Here is an 18297-nt window from a genome sequence, read left to right as displayed (position 1 = left end):
AGAGAGAGGTTTAATCATCTCCCTCTGTCTTTGCATGGCCAGGGATCACTTCAGATCCAGTGCTGCAGCTTGGCCCACTGACCTTGTGTCGGGTTTTCTGCCTGTCAGGATCTCTCAAACCTTTCCAGATCACCTCTTTTCAGGACTGGAAGTTTTTCTCTGTGTATATGGACACTTTTCCCTGTCTATGGCTGTGCAATTTGCTCTCAACCATCTTCTAAGAAGTTTCATGAGAATGACAGCCTTACTGAATGTGGGAGGTCATTCTGTGCTGGTCCCATCCTCATTATTTTTAGCACTCTAACAATATTTGTGACCTCAGTAAACTGTGTCAGAATGAACTGTATCTGCTCACCAAGCACAGAATAAAATGGTGAGTCATACCTGACCAAGGACTCCTTCCTGGGCATCCATGTAAGAAACACTGCTGCCCAACAGTGGGCTTTCAGGGATGACCTCCTTCGTGTTTGCAGGTTGTTAAATGGAGTCAACCAGCTCACTTAACCTCCTGCTCTGTTAATATTGCATAATGCTATTTTTTTCTCATGGCATGCCTTGGGATATTAATGCTTCCAGAAGCCTGGATAGATCTAAGCCATCACCTTTTCCAAACAAACCTGTAGTCACATCAAAGACTGACAAGAACAAAACAAGTCTATGCAGCAAGATCGGTTTCCTCCAAATTGGGCTGATTGGCATTAACTGGAGAATCTCATATTGGCTCTTTGTTGCTTTGCTGAGAAACTTTCAGGTCTTCTGTTTGCTCTTTACAAATATTGGCAGGGCACAGCTCTCTTCCAGCCTTCTGGGACGTCTCTGATATTCCAGAGCTTATTAACCGGTTGTTTGGTGAGCAACAGAGCTGAGGAAACTGGGTTCTCTATGGACTTGTTTCCCGTATATTCTATACTTCCCCTATATACCATATATGGGAAGTATATAGTATATACCATATACTATACCATACCTTCCACTGGGGTATCTTGATGACACCCTTTCCACAGCCTGCCACATCTGTGAGCCCTTTTCCCCGGGTCTATAGTCTCCTCCTCCACCACTCTCTATCAAACACAGCTTTCCCACTGTTTTCTGCTTAATTATTTTGGCCTGCTGGATGGACCTGTGGGGCTTTGCCCAGCAGCATGGCTAAGGGCTCTCTACCAGCACAGGCACCAACAGCATCTCCCTCCTCTATCAGGCTGCTGGGTTTCATATAACTTACTGGAGATTATTTACCTTCTAGACTCTGGTTCTTTTGTCAAAACCATGGCAACTAACAGACAGACAGACAGTTCTGCAGATAGCAGGGCAACCACACAGGTCTCTCTGCCCTTAGAAAACAACACTAAAAACAGCAGCAGTGTTCTGGTTGGCCTCAGGACTCTTGGGTGCAAATGGTCTGTACATGATGACAGAAATAACGGCCTCATCTCCTTCCATGGTATGGCTGGGCAGGGAGGTACTTCACTGTCCACACAAGACATACACTGATCCTGGTCCAAATCCTGGCCAGAGATTTTTTTTTACATTTCCATCTTATTTCCGTCACCACATCACTCTCACTTGAACACCTTCAGAGTAATACTTTATCCCTGGCATACTTTTGTATCCTCTTTCCACAGCTACCCAATGTCTCCTCCTTCAGCCCATCTGATTCCATTTCTCCCCTCAAATTTCCCTGTAATTTTATGTTAGCTTTCTTTTGAGCCCACCCCATCCAGAGCACTTCCAGTTGCCACTAAAACTATGCTTGTCTCAACCTGTGCTCCAAACCAAACAAGCCATTCCCCTTATATCACATAAGAGTGAGATGAGTAACATCAGCCCCTGTGCTCGCTGTTCCCATCACCTTGATGGCTTTCCTGACTCCCCGACCCCATGCCTCAGGGCTTTCTTGGTCCCTACAACATCCTCCTCCTTTTTCTCTCTCATATCTCTGGCTCCTTTTGCTTCCTTCTGTAGTTCTGCTCTTCAGGGGGATTTTCAGTGTTTGCGTCATTTGGATTTTCACCCTTTAACTGACCTTTCCCTGGCTGAATTTTCTCGTCTATTTTGTGCTTCCCAATTATTCTAAACACATTTGTCAGGATTTGAAAAGGTCAGAAAGAGCCCGTGTGGCTGATGTAGAGCCCCTTCCAGAGCTTTCTACCCTCTGCTGCTCCCAGGTGAGAAAGCAGGAGGAGAAGCACAGAGGGCAAGACAAGCTGAACACCGGCTCGTGACTCACCGCTGCGTCCCCGGCTGTGTCTGTGCAGGTGGTTTCTTGGTATGAGTGTGAGAGGGCTCGGTGAGCGAGCTTGGCACGGGTCGCTAGTACAACTCCCGGGAGGGCTAGAGATGAAAAGGCTGGAGAATGCAACAGAAGCCTAGATAATCTCTGACATAAAGCCCCATGTACATGAGGGGGACAAAAGCCGGGGGGCTCAGCCGTGTGCTCGCCTGTTGACACACAATGGCGCTGCATCTCACACAAACCCAGACTGTGACATCTCTCCTGTCGGTGCTGTTATCCCATGCCCTGGCCTCCCACTAACCATAAGCCTTAACACAACCTTATCCCCATGCCAATATGTCCAAACATACAACAACATTACTCCCAAACATGGTGAAAAACCTGTTGACTCTCCCAAACAGACTCATAGAAACACGCGCAAGACTCAACTGTTCCAAAGGATCCACCTCATTCATTAGCGCAGGAGCTCGCGGGAGGCCTGATGAAGAACCATAGACTCAGCCCCCTCAGGTGTCTGTCCAAAGTTGGTACAATGTGTTCCAGGCATCCTGCTGTGCTCAGGTTTGGTACTGTGTGTCTATTTGTTATCTGTGTCCATTCCTGACGCAGTGGCAGGTTGCTTTACAGCTCAGCACTGTCTCTGCTATTCCTCTCTTTTTTCTCAGGGTCAGTCGCAGTCTTTCCTCATTGCTTTATGATGAAAAGTTTGATTGTTTCTGAGAATCTGAGGAAATTACTTTCTTGCTTCCTCATATTTCAGACCCTGGAGTGGAAACTGTCTTTCTGCCATTGACTTACTTCTCTCACCCATTGGTTGCTCAGCTGCTCCCATCTGATTTGGACTGTGCTTTCTGTTTGGTACTTGATGGTGGGATGAGATCTTCCCCGTGAGACACCCGGCCCTTCAAAGGCACATCTGCTTCTGTCTTCAATTTCGCTGTCACATCCCTACCATTTCCAGATGCATCCCATCGATCCCCGGCAGAAACACGCTTGGGGACACGTTCAAACGACCTGGGTGATCCCTCAGCGCGGAAACCCACCTTGAGGGGGCACCCTCCCCCCCCCCCCCCCATTGCTCCCACAGCACCCCCGTCTCCCACCCAGCCCACTCGTGGGCAGCTCGACTCTGCCCCTGAGGATCGCCCGGACCCCGCCACCCGCCCGCCCGGGCTGCGCCCTGCCGGGGGCACCCGCCTGCCGCCCCCCCTACCCCATGCCCGGTACCGCGGCGCGCAGGGGGGCCGGGGCACCGAGGCTCGGGGATGGGGGATGCGGGATGCGGGGACGGGGGGCGGGACCGGCGCGGCGGCGAGGGGCGGCCGGGGGGTGGCATCTCCCCGAGGGGACTGCTGCGGGGCGGCGGCGGGGGTGAGCCCGGGGGGCGGCCCGGGGGAGGGGGATCCCGGGGGGCCTCCGCCCCCAAGGACGGACCCGTCCGGGGGTGGCATTCGCCGGAGCGAGCTGGAGCGGCTGGTCCCTTGGAGACACCTCTCTCCATGGCAACCTAATCGCTTCCTGTGAAGATCCCGAAATAACCGACGAGACAGGGGAGCGGAGCGGAGCGGAGCCGAGCCGAGCGGAGCCGAGCGGAGCAGGCAGCGGCGGCGGGCGGCGGGGGGCAGGTCCGGCGGGCGCGGGGCTGCGGGAGCGCAGCGCGGGCGGGCAGGGAGCGGGAGGAGCCTTCGCCGCCGGCTGCCGGGGCAGGGGGCTCCCGGGCCGGGGGGACGCGGTGCCCCCGCCCGGCCGCTGCCCTAGCCCGGCTCCCCCGGCCGCCCCTCCGGCTGCAGCGGGGCCACGGTGTCGGACGCGCCCGTGCCAGCAGCCATGGGGTTAACGGGAGGCAGCGAGCGAGAGAGACAGAGACAGAGAGAGAGAAAGAGGGGCTGGACCAGTCCTCGGCAGCTGTTTATTTCAAGGCATCTCTCGCTCCCTCTCCCGCAGCCAGGGCTCAGCCTCATCAAACCTTCCTCCTCCTCCTCTCCTTCCTTCGTCCTGGCCATGAGAGGCACCGGCAGCAGCAGCTGTGCTCCCCTAGCCCCCTGCTCCGCCGCCCCGGCTGCGCCCCACTCGTCTGCCCGCAAGGTAAGTTCATCCTCTCAGCCCGGGCTTGGGGAACGGGGTGGGGATGGGGCTGCAGGGGCAGGAAGGGATGCGTGCCCATCTCCAAGTCATCTCTCCCCATCTCCTTCCCTGTGTCCTTTCCCCCCCTTTATCTTGTCCCTCTCCCCATCTAGGTGCTCAGTCTCCTTCTAGCCGCTGTCTCCTCTCCCCCCCTCCCCCCCCCCCCCCCCCCGCTCTTTCAGTCTGGGGCAGGAGATACCCGAGGGGCTGGGAGGGAGGGGGCACAGCCGAGGCATCGCTGCCTCTTGCCCTCCAGCTCTGGGCTCCATCACAGACCTGTTGTGCTGGAGCACTGGAGCCTGCGCTGAGGAAGGCGACTTCAGCCAAATTGGCGCAGCTGGAGAAAGGAAACGGAGGGGTCAATCCCTCCTCCTGCCTGGCCAAGGGTGCACCATGCAAGAGAGAGCAATTCAGACGTGGAGACTCAGCATTTGAAGCACTCGGATGCCCGGGAACAGTAGGAAACTGGGAGGCAGAAGATTGGCAGACTCATGACATGTATTGCAGGCAGGCACTAGATGGCAGGGGACTGGCATCCTAGAGTGCTGCTTGGAATGGGGCCACACAGTTCCCAAATGCAGGGAGACTGAAGCTCAGAGGACCACTGATGGGCTTCACAGACCCATTACCTAGCTACCAAAATGTCCAAATGCACCACCACCCTTCCAGCCTTGGATTCTGCCCCAGCCCAGGATTTCTATACCCAGCCCATAAGGGCTCACCCTGGCACCCTGGCATAGGAATTCCCACCGGCAGTCACCAAACACTGCCCGACCCGCAGTGGCACGGGGCGAGCAGTGTCAGCCCCTCCATGGTCCTGCTGGATCCCTATGGGCACTGCCTCCAACCCTCCCAGCCTCAGACACCAGGTAGAGCAGCCTGATGTGAGCTACTGCATTCAGGCTGCCAGCCCCACACTGAGCCTGCTCTGCGAGCTGCCGTCCCTGGCCCCGTGCACAGCGGGAACTCTTTCCCCAGATGGGCTTGGCATCTCCCACCCCGGGGGACCAGCATTCACATTCATGCTCCCAGCTGAGGAAACTCCTCCGGATGTAGCAGAATTACCTCCCTGGGGCAGCTGCTCTGGGATTCCTCCCTTTCCTCATCCCCACCCAGCTGAATACAGCAGGACATATATAATCCCTTTTCACCAGCACTGGGGGGTTCAGGCTTCCTGCTACCAAACCAGTAATGACTGCATCTCTGCCTCTTGGACCATGAACTCTGGGATGTTCATGGCTACTGAGAAAAATACAGGCATAGGGTGCCTGGGGTGCCAGGCGGTGTGTTTGGGGGTCTCACTGCCAGTGCCTGAGCTCGCTGTGCTCCATGCTTGGAGGTAGCTGCTAGGTTCCATGGTCCCAGATCACAGTCTCATATCAGAGCTGTCACCGTAGCCTTTAATATTGGCTGGGAGTCAAAAAATGACAGCCAACCTAGCGTTCTTTCTCTGCTAGGAGGGCTGGGTCCTCCCCAGGTTTGTTTTGATTTTGTTATCACTATTTTGAGTGGGATCATTGCCGTGGGGGAGCTGGGTGAAGGAAAGGATTTGCATGAAGCTCTCGGTGCTGCAGGGTTGCTAATGGTGAGCATTATTTCAGCCGGCAGTTAAGTTCCGTAATTTTTGGCCCTGCTCCTGTGAATGTTCTGTTCCTCAGGGTCGTCAGCGTCTTTCCCCTTCTTCCATCCCTTCCCCCTCTCCCCAAACTGGTTGGCAATTTCATTGTTCCAGTGGAATATATCCGTCATGTGAGGTCATCGCTGCATAAGGAGAGGTGATTGATTGCTTAGGTCACTGGGGCCTGTCCCATGCTGGGCTTTGAATGCTGTCTTGGAGACCTTGAACTGGAGTCTGTGCTCAAAGGCGAGGTGATATGGGGTGCAGAGGGGCACGGTGATGCATTCCCGGCAGCTTGAGTCGCCGAGCAAACAGACTGCTGCATTCTGAACTAGCTGGAGCGCTCTGAGAGCAGACAGCTTCATTCCTAGAGGCACAATATCACAGCAGTCAAGCTGGAGATGTAACAAAAATACAGATAGATCATCATCTACCAGCCGAGCCAGCCAGGATCGGGTGCGACTCTTTCCCCATCCCTGGGTGGAAGGAGACTCTACCCACTTCTCACTAACACGGCTTGTGTGTGCTCGGCTTCATCCGATTGCTCTTCAGCCAGAACTGATCTCGGCTAGGCATTGAGAAAGCTGAGAGATTCTCAGATTTTAAGGCCAAAGGGACCATTTTGATCATCGACTCTGACCTACAGCAGAGCATGGGCCAGAGAATTTCACCAATTTCATTTCCTGCGTCAAGCCCATAACTTCTGGTGGAACTGTGCCGTTTCTTTTAGAAATAGAGCCACATGAAGGCTCCAGGCAGTAGGGAATACACCACCTGCCTAGGTGAATTGTGCTAGAGTGTGACCCTCTTTATTAATAGTATTGTTCCTCATTTGAATTTGTCAAACTTCAGCATTTTGTAACAGAAGGTTACAGATTGAATTTGCTGTGAGGGAGCTACAACGTGGATATTGCCAGCACACGGCTGGCATCTTGGCTCTTTTATTCCTGTGATAGCTTTTACATTTGGATAGGATTTATCTTTGGGACCATGGTATACAGGAGTGCTGGGCATGGAGAAGGAGTTATTGGCAGCAAATCCTAGGGCTTCCCCGGGGCACGGTAGCATCTGAACTCTGCAGCTCAGGGTGCCACATTCAGGGTTTAATCTGTGCTCCGTACTCAGAGCAGGAGTGCAGCAGGCTTTGCTCCTAGCCACTAGTTAGGATGTAAATTGCCAGCCCCCTTGGTGAATGGGGATACATGCTCTAGGGAATGGTTACCAAGACCCGCTCTTTCATGTCCCAGCAGCGGTGGGTCTATGCTGTGGGAGACTTACAAAGAGGGAGGAAGCACGGCTGGGTCCCTGATGCTGGGCAACAGCAGCAGGATACGTGCTTCCATCCTGCAAATGCAATGAAAGTAGCTACTAGTAGATTAGCCCCAGGGATCGCTAGTCTGGATCAGTAGTGAGGTCCATACGCAGTACAAGAGCAGTACAAGAGCAGTGTAATTCTTACTCACAGCTTTCAAGCACCAAGATTCACAAACTGAGCTCAATGAAGTGCCCTGGGGAAATAGCTTTGTCATTCACACTCTGTCATCTGTGCATCACAGGACTGGAACACTGCGATGAAGGCTCTGTACCTAGAGTGAAAATACACAGGTACATCTTTGGACCCTGGGAGAAGCCCTGTCTATTTTTATCACAATTAGACCTGGGAAATAGATTTGAAAGCAAGAGCCATGCCATGTGGTACTGGTGCAGAAATCCAGTCTCTCTGCTCTGGTACACGAAGGCCTCTTGAATGGTTTAAGGCGCATAGATACTGGGATTTATACATCCAGGTAGTAAGAGCATTGGCATCCCCTCCTCGTCTCTGAAGATCTACCGGTTTGTTCAGCATCCAGACCAGGAGCCGCATACAGAGCTGAATGAAGGGCATTTGTTACACTTGCCTTCCAACGCAGCAGGATCTGTGCCCAGGACACAATTCTCACTGTCAGTGATAACTGCAGAGTGCCCCAGACGTGCCCTATCTGCTGCTTTGTCAATATGCCACAGAGACACCCATGCTCTGTTTTGAACACGAGTGCTCTGTGCACAGTGGAGTCCAGCCCTCACTGGCTGGCACTTCCACCTGAAACCTTCCTTTGCTCTCATGGCATTCATGCCATAGGAGACACCTCTGTGCTTCCCTCAGGTCCTCCACAACCACGCCTGGGTGTGCTAGTGCAGGGAGCACTCTCAGTCTCCAGCCACAATATGATTAGCAAACCAGCATGTGTTGACTGAGACTGATGGATGTTGCCTCATTCCTGCATTCACCTGGAGCCCTCTTTGAGGCAGGGGCATGATGATTCACCTGCTTTTCACTGCTGGCAGCAGGACCTGTGCACAGCAGTGTCTCAGGTCTGAGGCTTACACCCAATGTCCTGGCTGCTGCTTCCACAGCATCATGTGTCCACGAGGAGGTCAGCTTTGGGGCTCACTCCTTCCCCTCAGCTCCAGTCACCTGCTCCATAGGGCTGAAATTTAGATCACTAGGTGTGAAAGCAAGTCAGGATTTTTCTCTGTAGGTTTTCTTATTCCCAGGCTTTAGACCCTGGGAATCTATGGTCCAGGATTGTGTTGCTGGAGCTCACAATCTCAGCTGGGAAGGTCTCCATTATGAAACATCCCAACAAGTGAGAAGAGCACAGTGAGCTGGGCAACCCCCACATTTCTGCCAGTGGAGCCATCCATGTTAGGAGGAGCGCCAGTGGTTACATGTGCACCCCTAAGGTACCACACTTCCCTGTGTGACTGGCACTGAGGTCTACCTGCACCTGGAGGTCTCCACTCCTGGGATGGCACTGTCCAGATCCACATCTCCTGCTGCCTGATGTAAAACATCCCACAGCCCCCGATCCACCAGTATCCCATGATGAGTCCCAGGCATAGCCCCAGGCATTCCAGGCCAACTTGAAAACAGTTGGGTGGTTTGTGTGCCCTCTAGCCCAGGGACTTACTCATGGAGTTCCTCAACACTTGGAATTCCTTCCCTTTCCAAAGTCCAAAAGAAATTCTGTCATGGATTTGCATTGCCAGACATGATCTTCCATGGCATCATGATCATAATCCAGATGGCCAAGGCCTCACCAGCATCTGGCTTTGGAAGAAACTTGCTCCATTCTGCTGCCTCCCTGCAGAGCTGCATTTTAATAGAGTCCCCTTCAAGGCTTAGAGGTTCAGGAGCAAAGTACAAAGAAATGTTGAGAATAGCTGCTCTTTTCTCCTCATCTTCATCTCAGGATCCCTCCAGAGACTGATCTTGCCCTGGAGGGAAGGGCAGGGCACATTAGCCGACAATTCCTTTTTTTCTGTGAACTTTGTTTAAATATTTAACAGAAGGAAACTAAAAATATCCCTGGTTAATGCAGCAGGAGCTAGACAGCTACTTACTCTTGGGTGCCCTTCCTCCCGGCCCCTCTCCTCAGGTGTACATCAGGGCCGTGAGTCTCCTTACCACAGCAAGCTCTTCCCCCAGCAAGAGGAAGCTTCCCACTCAGGAGGGGCTGCAGTTTTAGTTCAGGGCATGGGCTGAGCGGGAGGGAACGGCAGTAACCCCTTGGGAGCGAGGAGGTGCAACGCAGCTGGCTCAGGGCTGGAGGTGCAGTCTTGGCCTCTGCATTGACTCCCTCGGCCAAGCATCCCCGTTTCTTCCCCATCCCAGCAGCCACAGAAGGGCATGACCATGGGTTATCGGTGTTCATGCTTTCCCCTTCGTGATGAAGGAGCAAGCTGAATATCTTGAATTATTTTTGTGTGTGTGTGCGTGTGTGTGAGGTCTTCTTGTGGAGAGGATCCCAGGTCAGGCATATAAGAGCTCACCAGGGAAGGGCTGGCGCTGCATTGTGCCCAGCCAAGGGAAGGGGCAGGCAGCATGAAGGGCAGACGTGCTACCACTCGACTGAAGCCAGAGGGTGGCGTGTGGCCGGTGCAGAAATCCAGCCGGGGGGACCAGCCCTTACTCCGTGTTACCGATGCTTCCTAGTGCTGCTCGGCCATAAGAATGGGAGAGAAAGGGGAGGAATAGGGGAGAGAGGGAAGGATGGGACAGCGCAGAGGACACTAAGATAAGGAGTGCGGGAAGGTAGTTCCATGTTAGCTAAGATGTAAGTAAATACTAAATATTTGATAGGCATATTTTTGCTCTTAAACGCTTTAGCAAGGCTGGACTTTTCTCGCTGATTCACTCTCTCTTTCTCAGTCTTCTTGGTTTATCACTCTCGTGCTTCCCCTCTCGCTCCGTCACTCTGGCACACAATGAAGAGGCTCTTTTTTAATAAATGGATTACACGCTCTACACTATAAATAAATACAGGAATTAAGATTCTAACTTGTTCCAGCGATAAGCAAACAAAGATGCTGAATCCCCCTCTCAGCCCTCAGACGGGGGAGTCCCTTGGGAAGCTGCACATGTGCCTCTGCACGTGTGCCCCAGAGATGGCATTTTGCTTTTGTGTGCATACGCTAACGCGTGTGTTTCTGTGTGCTGCTGGGGTCGGGAGGACGGTGCACCTCCGAGCAGGAGAGCACAAAAGCAGGAGAGGGTGCACATGTGGGTGCATGGGTGCCCAGGTGCCCTTCCTAACAGAGAGCTTGCGCATGGTGGCACCCACTGCCTCCAGGGAGACAGCATTTGCCGCTGGGTGAAGGGACACTGACACCTCACCCTTTTGTTTGCCAGTGAAGAAGATGAGACAGGATCCTTGCTGAGCAAAGACGCTGTGCCATCTGAGATGGAGCCCAGTGCCTGGTAGGTTCACAGCTTCCCACGTTCGCTGGCGACGCGGGAAGACAACAGGAGTGTGGGTGGTGGGATGCTCCCGGCTGCTCCGGGCTTGTCCTTTCGACAGGAGGGACATTTCAGACATGGCTTTCTTCTTCCTCCCCCCCGACCCCGCAGCAGGATGCCTCCATTCTTCTGCATCCACTCCCTGCAGCTTTGGCATCTCCTCCTCCTGGTCTCGGCCGTCCCTCCTCCTGGCGTCTGCTCTCTTCGCTCTCGGGGCCCGGCAGCCACTCGGCCTCTCTGTACCCGTCGGAGCCCCTCAGCCCCACGGCCCATTTGCATCTGGGACAGGACCTCGCTGCCGGAGAGGGATTCCCGCCTCGCCCCGCGCCAGCGTGCCCTGCCGCCCCGGGGGGGAGAGCTGCGGCACGTCGTGCGGCTGAGGCGCCAGGCGGCGGGCGCCCGCCCGGCCACCCCGTCTGGCTTTGAGGACGGCATGCCCTCCTCCCAGTACCCCTGGGCCATTGTGTGGGGCCCCACGGTGTCAGATGAGGATGGAGGGGACGCCAACTCGGCCAACCCAGGCTTCCCGCCGCTGGGATACACCTTCGTCTCGCCGCATGGGATGGCAACGGCGCAGCCCAACTCCCACTCGCTCCTGCACAACGCGGGGCTCAACCTGCGTGAGACCCCAGCCACCCTGCGGCCCTTCTTGTTTGGGCCCCGGGGGGAAGGTAAACCTGCCTTTTGCTTCTTTCACCCCCCACCCCGCAGGGGCACGTCCCTCTGCAGAATTCATTGGGGCTCCAGCAGGAACCCCCCTTTGCATTGCTGCTCTCCGGGGACCGATGGTGGTGGCCATCACACCCCCCTCTCCCACTCTCTATCGCAGGTGTGGACCCCCAGCTGTACGTCACCATCACCATCTCCATCATCATTGTCCTGGTTGCCACTGGGATCATATTCAAGTTCTGGTGAGTGGGGTTTGGGCTGATGGAGGCTTTCATGATGCTGGTGTCTGCAGATGGGTAGGCAGGAGGACTGTGGGCTTGGGACCCGTTTGTCCCAAGGGTACAGGTCTGGTGCTTCAAGCCCTGGAGAGGTTTGGCACATGGCTGAGCTCTAACGCTGGGCATAGATGGGTCCCGTGAACCTCTCTGTCATCAAGGGCTGGAGAGTGTCTGAGGAAGCACTCTTTACCTCACCCCTTGTCTCTTTCCAAAGCTGGGACCGCAACCAGAAACGCCGGCGTCACTCGGGGCAGCAAAGCGGTGGGAGGCAGCAGGAGAGCCAGCAGCCCCTCGCAGACCTCTCCCCCACCACTGTCAGCATCCTGGGGCCATATGGTGATTCCCTGGCCCCCACACCCGAGGCGGAGGAGTCCAGGCAGGGCCAGGAGAAACTGGGGGGCCACGGGAAGAGCACAGCCTTCCAGCTGAACCGGTGAGTGGCTGGTGAGCTGGGGCAGGAGGTGGTGGCAGGGGACAGAGGACAGGCAGGCTGAGCAGGACAAAGGTGCCGGTCGATTAGCGGGAACGGTGGAGCAGCATAAGTGCCTGTTGCTAATTCATTTCCGATTCGCTTTTCCCTCCAGAATCCCACTGGTGAACCTGTGATGCTCACGGGAGAAGCAGAGCTGGCTCCCCACACCCTCTTGTCACAGCTGGCAAGCACAGCCTCCCGCCGCCTCTGCTACCCCAGGAATAAATGACCTCCTTGTGCCACGGCCCACCACCACCACCACCACCACCATCATTAACTAGCTCCACCAGGATGTGCCTGGGCAAATGGACAAGCTGGGCCTCCTTAGCCTCCTGCTGGGGGAAGGCTGGGGACACACACCCCCCCCGGCCTGCTTAGGACAGGGTGATGAGAGAGCAGGATGGTGGGAGGGAAGAGAGCTGGTGGTGGTGTGAAATCTCAGCCTCCCTGGCCCATCTCCTAGCACACACACTTGGATCTCCGTGACTCTCTCACCAGTGCATGCCTGGCATTGGGGGTAGGCAAGGTGGAAAGGCGTACCCCTGTCCCCATGGGCCCTAACCCCTCTGTGTGTCCCTTCCCGCGTCGTGTGTTTTGAAGTGAACGTCTGGAGTTCAGTGGCTGCAGGACTGCCCGCCGGGGCTTGGTCTCCCCTCAGCCGGGACTCAGGTGATGGCAGGGTCTTCTTGGCCCTGCCGAGGGTCCCAAGGATGGGTGAAGCCTGGGCAGAAGAGGCTTACACAGCACCTGGGCCCCCTCAGCAACCCACTTCCTTGAAGGAAATATTATCTCCCCTCTAGATGGAAGATATTCACATCTTTCCATTTTCTTTCTGCTTAACACTCTTCAGTTTTTTCTCTTCAGCTTGTATATTTTGTCATCTCTCTGTCCCCAATTTTTTTCTCTCAGTTCCTCCCCCTGCCACTTCTCTTGCCAGTTAAAGTTGGAAAAGATTCCTTTAGCTTTCCAAATGTTTTGATCTCTTGGAAGCCTCCTTGCTGTCCCCCTCCACCCCCTCAGTCTCCTTCAGCAAGGTTTTCCTGAAGAGCATCAGCCTATGGTGATGTTCTTCAGAAAATCTGAGGTGAAGCCCTCTGCCCAGCATGTTATTTAGGAAGCATCCTGTACACTGGGATACTGCTGAAGCAGCTGAAGCATGGCATGCAGATACTGCTGGGCATGAAGGACTTGAGGGTTGCTGGGCTGAGGCAGGGAATTGCATCTAGACACTCATGCCAGAGGCAACAAGCAGCAGCCGTGACTCTCTGTGCCTGGGATGACAAAGAACAATTTAGGCTTGACCTTGGGAATATTTGAAGGGTTGCCACGTAATGCTGATAGGTCTCTCCTGGAATGCAAGGTGACTGGGGACCCATGAGGCAACGCTCACCAAGGGCATGAGAGAGGGGACAACCTTCCTAAGTTATGCCCCAGCTGGCTGGGGAACAAAACCAGTGGCACAGGTGCCGGTGCAAACTGGTTGCCTGAGCATGTACTTCAGGGCTGTGGTGGTCTGTAAGGCCAGCAGCCACACTGTCAGTTACTTGTGTAAGCAAGATCAGTGTGTCTCAACCTCTTCCAATGTGTGGACCCATGGGTGTCACTTTGAGGAAGGGTGGAATGGCAAATTTCAGCTTAATGCCAAGAGTTGCTCTTGCTTGGCTTTTGTGGTCACAGACTCCACAATGACAGTCACTGAACTGAAATGATGCAGATTTTGGTTAAGTTGCCCCTATACTGTACAAACACCTTCAGGTGCTGCACAGATGTGGCCAGACACAGGAAACTCACCCACAATATGAAGGCCCTAATGCACCATACAAGGTCCCTGACAAAAGTCATCTTGGAGAAAAGGAAATGGCTCTTTTCACCTTTTATCTCTCTGGTAAAAGCCTATTCTTTATAGGACAAAGCACAGGGAATCTCATGAGAGGCCTGGTTCTGCCCATTTACCCAGCTGAACTGTTAGGTGATCTCCAGTCCCATCTGCCTCACCGTAAAGGACATTTAAATGAGGGTGTAAATTGTAATAAGCTTTGCAAAAACCAGTAGAGACTTGGTGAAAATGACAGGTCAAATAAAATTACTGGCTTATTAAGAGCACAGAATGGCTAAAAGATGTAGGCTGAAAAGGACTCCGGAGGTCTCAAGTCTAAGCACAGGTTGAGCCTCCGCTTGTAGCAGCGGATATTATTGCTTTACCGTAGATCAGTCTATTATTGAGCCTTTTCATTATTCAGGCTCCATTCAAGGTTTTGGTGGGCAATCAAGCTGCGGATGGGCAGAGAAGGGGGCAGATGGCTGTTCCTGCCCACTGTTCCCCCTCTTGCTGGCACATCAGCATTGGGGAAGGACATCTGCATGCAGTCTGCAAGAGGCTGCACTGCTTATTGCGGGCAGTTTACAATATAATGCCTTGAACTGGTTTAAGTAATCTTCCAGGCCAGATTAATTAGATTGCTCTTTGATCAATAGTGTTTGTTGAAACAAGGCCAGAGTTTAGACTCTAGCACTTCAAGGGCTGTCCTTGGACTTTCCCTTTCCACATGCTGCGTGGGGAGAAGGTCTGTAAGAAAGTGCCAGGGCACTGCAGGAGGCGTAGTGAAAACATTTTCCAACACTTGATGTGGGGAAGCCCTGTGCTCTGCTGGCCTGGCTTTTGTGAACTCTGCGAACAAATCAGATTTTGCTGGTTTGGAGTTTTTTCTCCCCCTTTAACACATCTCTGTTTTTGTATCTCCAGGCAGTGAAGCCTTCCATGGATACTGTGGTAAGGGGGAAGCTGAGGAATGCTGTAGAGAAAACTCTTACAATGACAGAAGCTTGGATATGCTAAATATCTTTTCCAAGACCACTTTTTCTAGTCAAAGATGTCTTTATGACAGTCATTCACTCTCCCACACAAAACAGCTTAGGTAAGGGAAACAACTTCATTGTCCTGCCCAAACATTCATTGCTACTCTTTGTCCCTGGAACAAAACATTCAAAACACGTGTGGACACACAAGCTTCTTCCAGTCAATAAATAATCTCACTGGATCTGTTTTCTCCATGGCTGGAGCCTTACAAACCATCTTCCCCTATGTAGACTGGAGCCAGAGCATGCCCACAGTGTCCTCCCTGGCACAGGCTAATACTCTACAAGATGCACTTACAGACGGATTGACAGCACCAAGTACCAAGCGAGGGCAGAGGCCAGCACCTTCTCAGTCACAGCCCATCAGGTTTCCCTGTCTTCTACTTGACTGGAGGAGAAAGATCTGGATTAATTTTTTCCAGCGGAAATTTTACAGAGAAAGGTGTGCGGGGAAACCGACTGAAAATGTTCTTGGCCTTGTGCTGAGCCCACCCAACATTTCTGTGCAATTAAAAGGGAAAGTCCAGGTGGGCTGGGTGAGTTGAAGGAATCATATCTCTGCTGAGCTCCTGGAGGGTCCTGGCTTTGTTAACACAAGGGTGGTCTCTCTTGTGAGTGCAGTGGGAACACCAGAGGGAGAATCTTTCCCCTCTGCCCTTTATTGTTTTGGAGCAAGAACTGGAGTCTCCCCCTGTTTACCCAACAGTGGTATGGTCACAAAGCCAAATCCTGCTTGGGCTTTCCCATCTGGTTGCTTACAACTGGTAGACAAGGGAGCAGACCTCCAGTGTGTGCTTCCACTCCACTCTTCTGGTCCAGTTTCCAGGGACTCACATCCAGCCAAGCACCCCACAACTTCTGAGAGGGCTATCTACCTCTTCCTCAATGGCACCTAAGTGCCCTTGCAAATCTGGTCCCTTCATTCCCCACTCCCTTTCCAGATAAGGAAAAATGCTCGGAAAGGAACGGTTTGTTCATTCCCTGCAAGTTCTTAAACACGATCACCTCCAGACTGTTCTGAATTAAACTGTGGTTTTGTTTTTTCACTCTGACAAACCACGTCTATGGCACAGCCTTAGAGCCGAGTCCTGCAGCACAAAAGCCCTGGGCCAAACTCCAGCTCCCTGATTGCATCCCTGCTGATGTTTCACTGTAGTCCTGGCCCTACCTTGGCAAGATCTTAGAGGGGGGCCCCCTTCCTACACCAACTGCTGCTCTCTACTCCTTTTTTCCGTTGTTTTTCCTCTCCCATTGTTTTCCTATTTCCCATGCCTGTCCTGTACCATGGTCTCCCTCCTGGTTATCTCCGCTCTCCTACTGTTTCGCTCTCCTTACTCCTCTCTTGTTCTCCCTTTGCCACTCAGTCTCGTTCTGCTGCGGCTCCCATCCTCCCCTCTGTCCTCCCTCTTGCTTCCCCGTTCAGTCTCGCTCTTCACCCTCCCCTGCCCTTGTGTGCTGTGATATATATTTTTGTAGGATTTCTCTTCTCCTCGTGGTGAAATATTCAATTCTTGTGGGATGTTAGTTTCAACATTTTTAAATAAACCTTTGCAAAATACTGAAAGCACAGTTTTTGCTGCTGTGGAAGAGGCTGCAATGGAGATGTCAGGGTGGGATGAGAGGGACTTTGCCCTGGGCAGCCCCCTCTGGGATGGGGGCTCAGACATATGGCAACCCACAGTCTCTTCTGGGGTGGTGGATGGGGCCAGTTGGTCCCACGTCCATCTTGCCATGGTCTTCTTGCTGGCCAAAGAGGCGCTTTGGCCCTCCTCATGCATTTCCACAGGAGGTGGCCGCTGATGGAGGAGGCCTTGCACACCCACTTCTCCACCCAGAGCAGCTGTTCTGCCTCCGGAGCTGCTGCATCCCAGCCACATTTTCGGGCTTCTTGTCACATGCAGGTTCATGCTGGGAGCCAGGGTGGCCAGGAGAGGTGAGAGAAGCTGAGGGGAAGGTAGGGAGACGGAGCAATGCAGGCACAGAAGCCTCCCTCTCTGTTCCCCGCGGCTGCCTCCGCAATTTCTATTTACAGCCCTGCTGCCTCCCCTCCTGGCCACAGCGCTGCTGCTGCTGCTGGTTTCCAGGGCTGCTCTGTAATTAAGCATCCTTGTCTCCTGCAACTCCTCCACTTTGCAAGCCCCGCCATGATTGGTGCTGGGGTGAGTGCAGAGGGGGTGCTGGAGACCAGCATCAGGCACAGTGGCCACTCCAAAGGGCCACTCCCCAGCAATGGCAGGAGGGTTTCTGGGTGCTGGGGTTGGTCCCTGGCCCCTGCTCCCTCTCACTTGGTGTCCCACTCCTTTGGGCGTTGGAAGGATCCTTTGCTTTACTGCTGGAGGAAGGAGCAGGGTCCCCAGACCAGGCCTGTCCTGGAGTTTCTGCCCACTGGAAGGACCCAGGACCACCGCCCGCAGAGGGCCAGAACCCTCCACATGGCACCCTGTGCCCTGGGCAGGATCTGTGTGAGCTGAAGGCTGAGAGGCTAACGGCACCTCTTCTGCCCCTATGTCAAGTGTGGGAGGATGGAATCCCTCACCCCTGGTGCTTTATGTGGCTGGTCACCTGCTGCCCTGGCTGATCCTCTGCAGACAGGCACATACAGCGGCTCTGGGGCTGAGCAGGCTGGAGAGACTTGAGTGAGAAGGCAATAAATTCTCACTGTGCTGACATTACAGACTCATGTACTCATCAGTGCAGTGAAATGTCTTGCACTAACCTCATGTGCTTCCAGCCAGAGCTTCAGCCCTTCCTGCTGATTTCTGTCATCAAACGCTTTTCCTCCGGTACCCTCTCCGCACAGGCTGAGGCTGCAGGCGCTCAGACAGACATTCCCTTTCCTCACCAGGACTCTCTCCCTGCCTCACAGGAGAAGCTCCATAAGCTGCCCCCTTTTTCTTCTGGCTTCCTGAAACATTGAGTTCCTGGACTAGTCCCTTCCCATCACCACTCCCTTCTACATCACTCTTGCCCACCTGCCCTTGTTGACTTCCCATCCTTCTAGTCTGGCCCCAGCCCTGCCTCCTTCCCCAGCATCTCCCTTCCTTCCTGGTCTCCAGTTTTGTCTCCTTCCCCAGCATCTCTCCAGCATCCTGTTCTCCAGCAGGGAGCTAGAATGGAGAGCTGCACGCTGAATGAGGGGAGCAGAGATGGGAGAAATTGATGCAAGCATTTAAATCAAAAAAGAACACCTAAAAACTGTACAACCACATCAAGACATAGGAAAATCACCCAACAAACGGTCAAAAACCAGCATGAGGTATCGCTGAC

General features: G+C 53.7%; 1 protein-coding gene across 3 annotated transcripts; it reads left to right on the top strand.

Annotated features, from left to right (window-relative positions):
* Positions 1-3568: 3568 nt before the first annotated feature.
* PIANP (PILR alpha associated neural protein) lies at positions 3569-16594 on the top strand. 3 transcript variants are annotated; one of them, XM_030471893.1, is made up of 7 exons: positions 3569-3858; positions 4178-4318; positions 10648-10716; positions 10870-11426; positions 11585-11666; positions 11917-12135; positions 12287-16594. In XM_030471893.1, exons 3-7 carry the CDS (start codon positions 10700-10702, stop codon positions 12306-12308), a joined length of 897 nt encoding a protein of 298 aa, XP_030327753.1. In that variant the 5' UTR covers positions 3569-3858; positions 4178-4318; positions 10648-10699; the 3' UTR covers positions 12309-16594. The 3 variants fall into 3 exon arrangements, with proteins under 3 accessions (XP_030327753.1, XP_030327752.1, XP_030327751.1); XM_030471892.1 differs by having other exon boundaries at positions 3581-3604; positions 10867-11426; XM_030471891.1 differs by having other exon boundaries at positions 3587-3858; positions 10867-11426.
* Positions 16595-18297: the final 1703 nt, after the last annotated feature.

This window comes from Strigops habroptila, chromosome 2, assembly GCF_004027225.2.
Source record: "Strigops habroptila isolate Jane chromosome 2, bStrHab1.2.pri, whole genome shotgun sequence".
NCBI classification, from domain to species: Eukaryota; Metazoa; Chordata; class Aves; order Psittaciformes; family Psittacidae; genus Strigops; species Strigops habroptila.
This window is presented reverse-complemented; position numbering and strand designations above follow the sequence as displayed.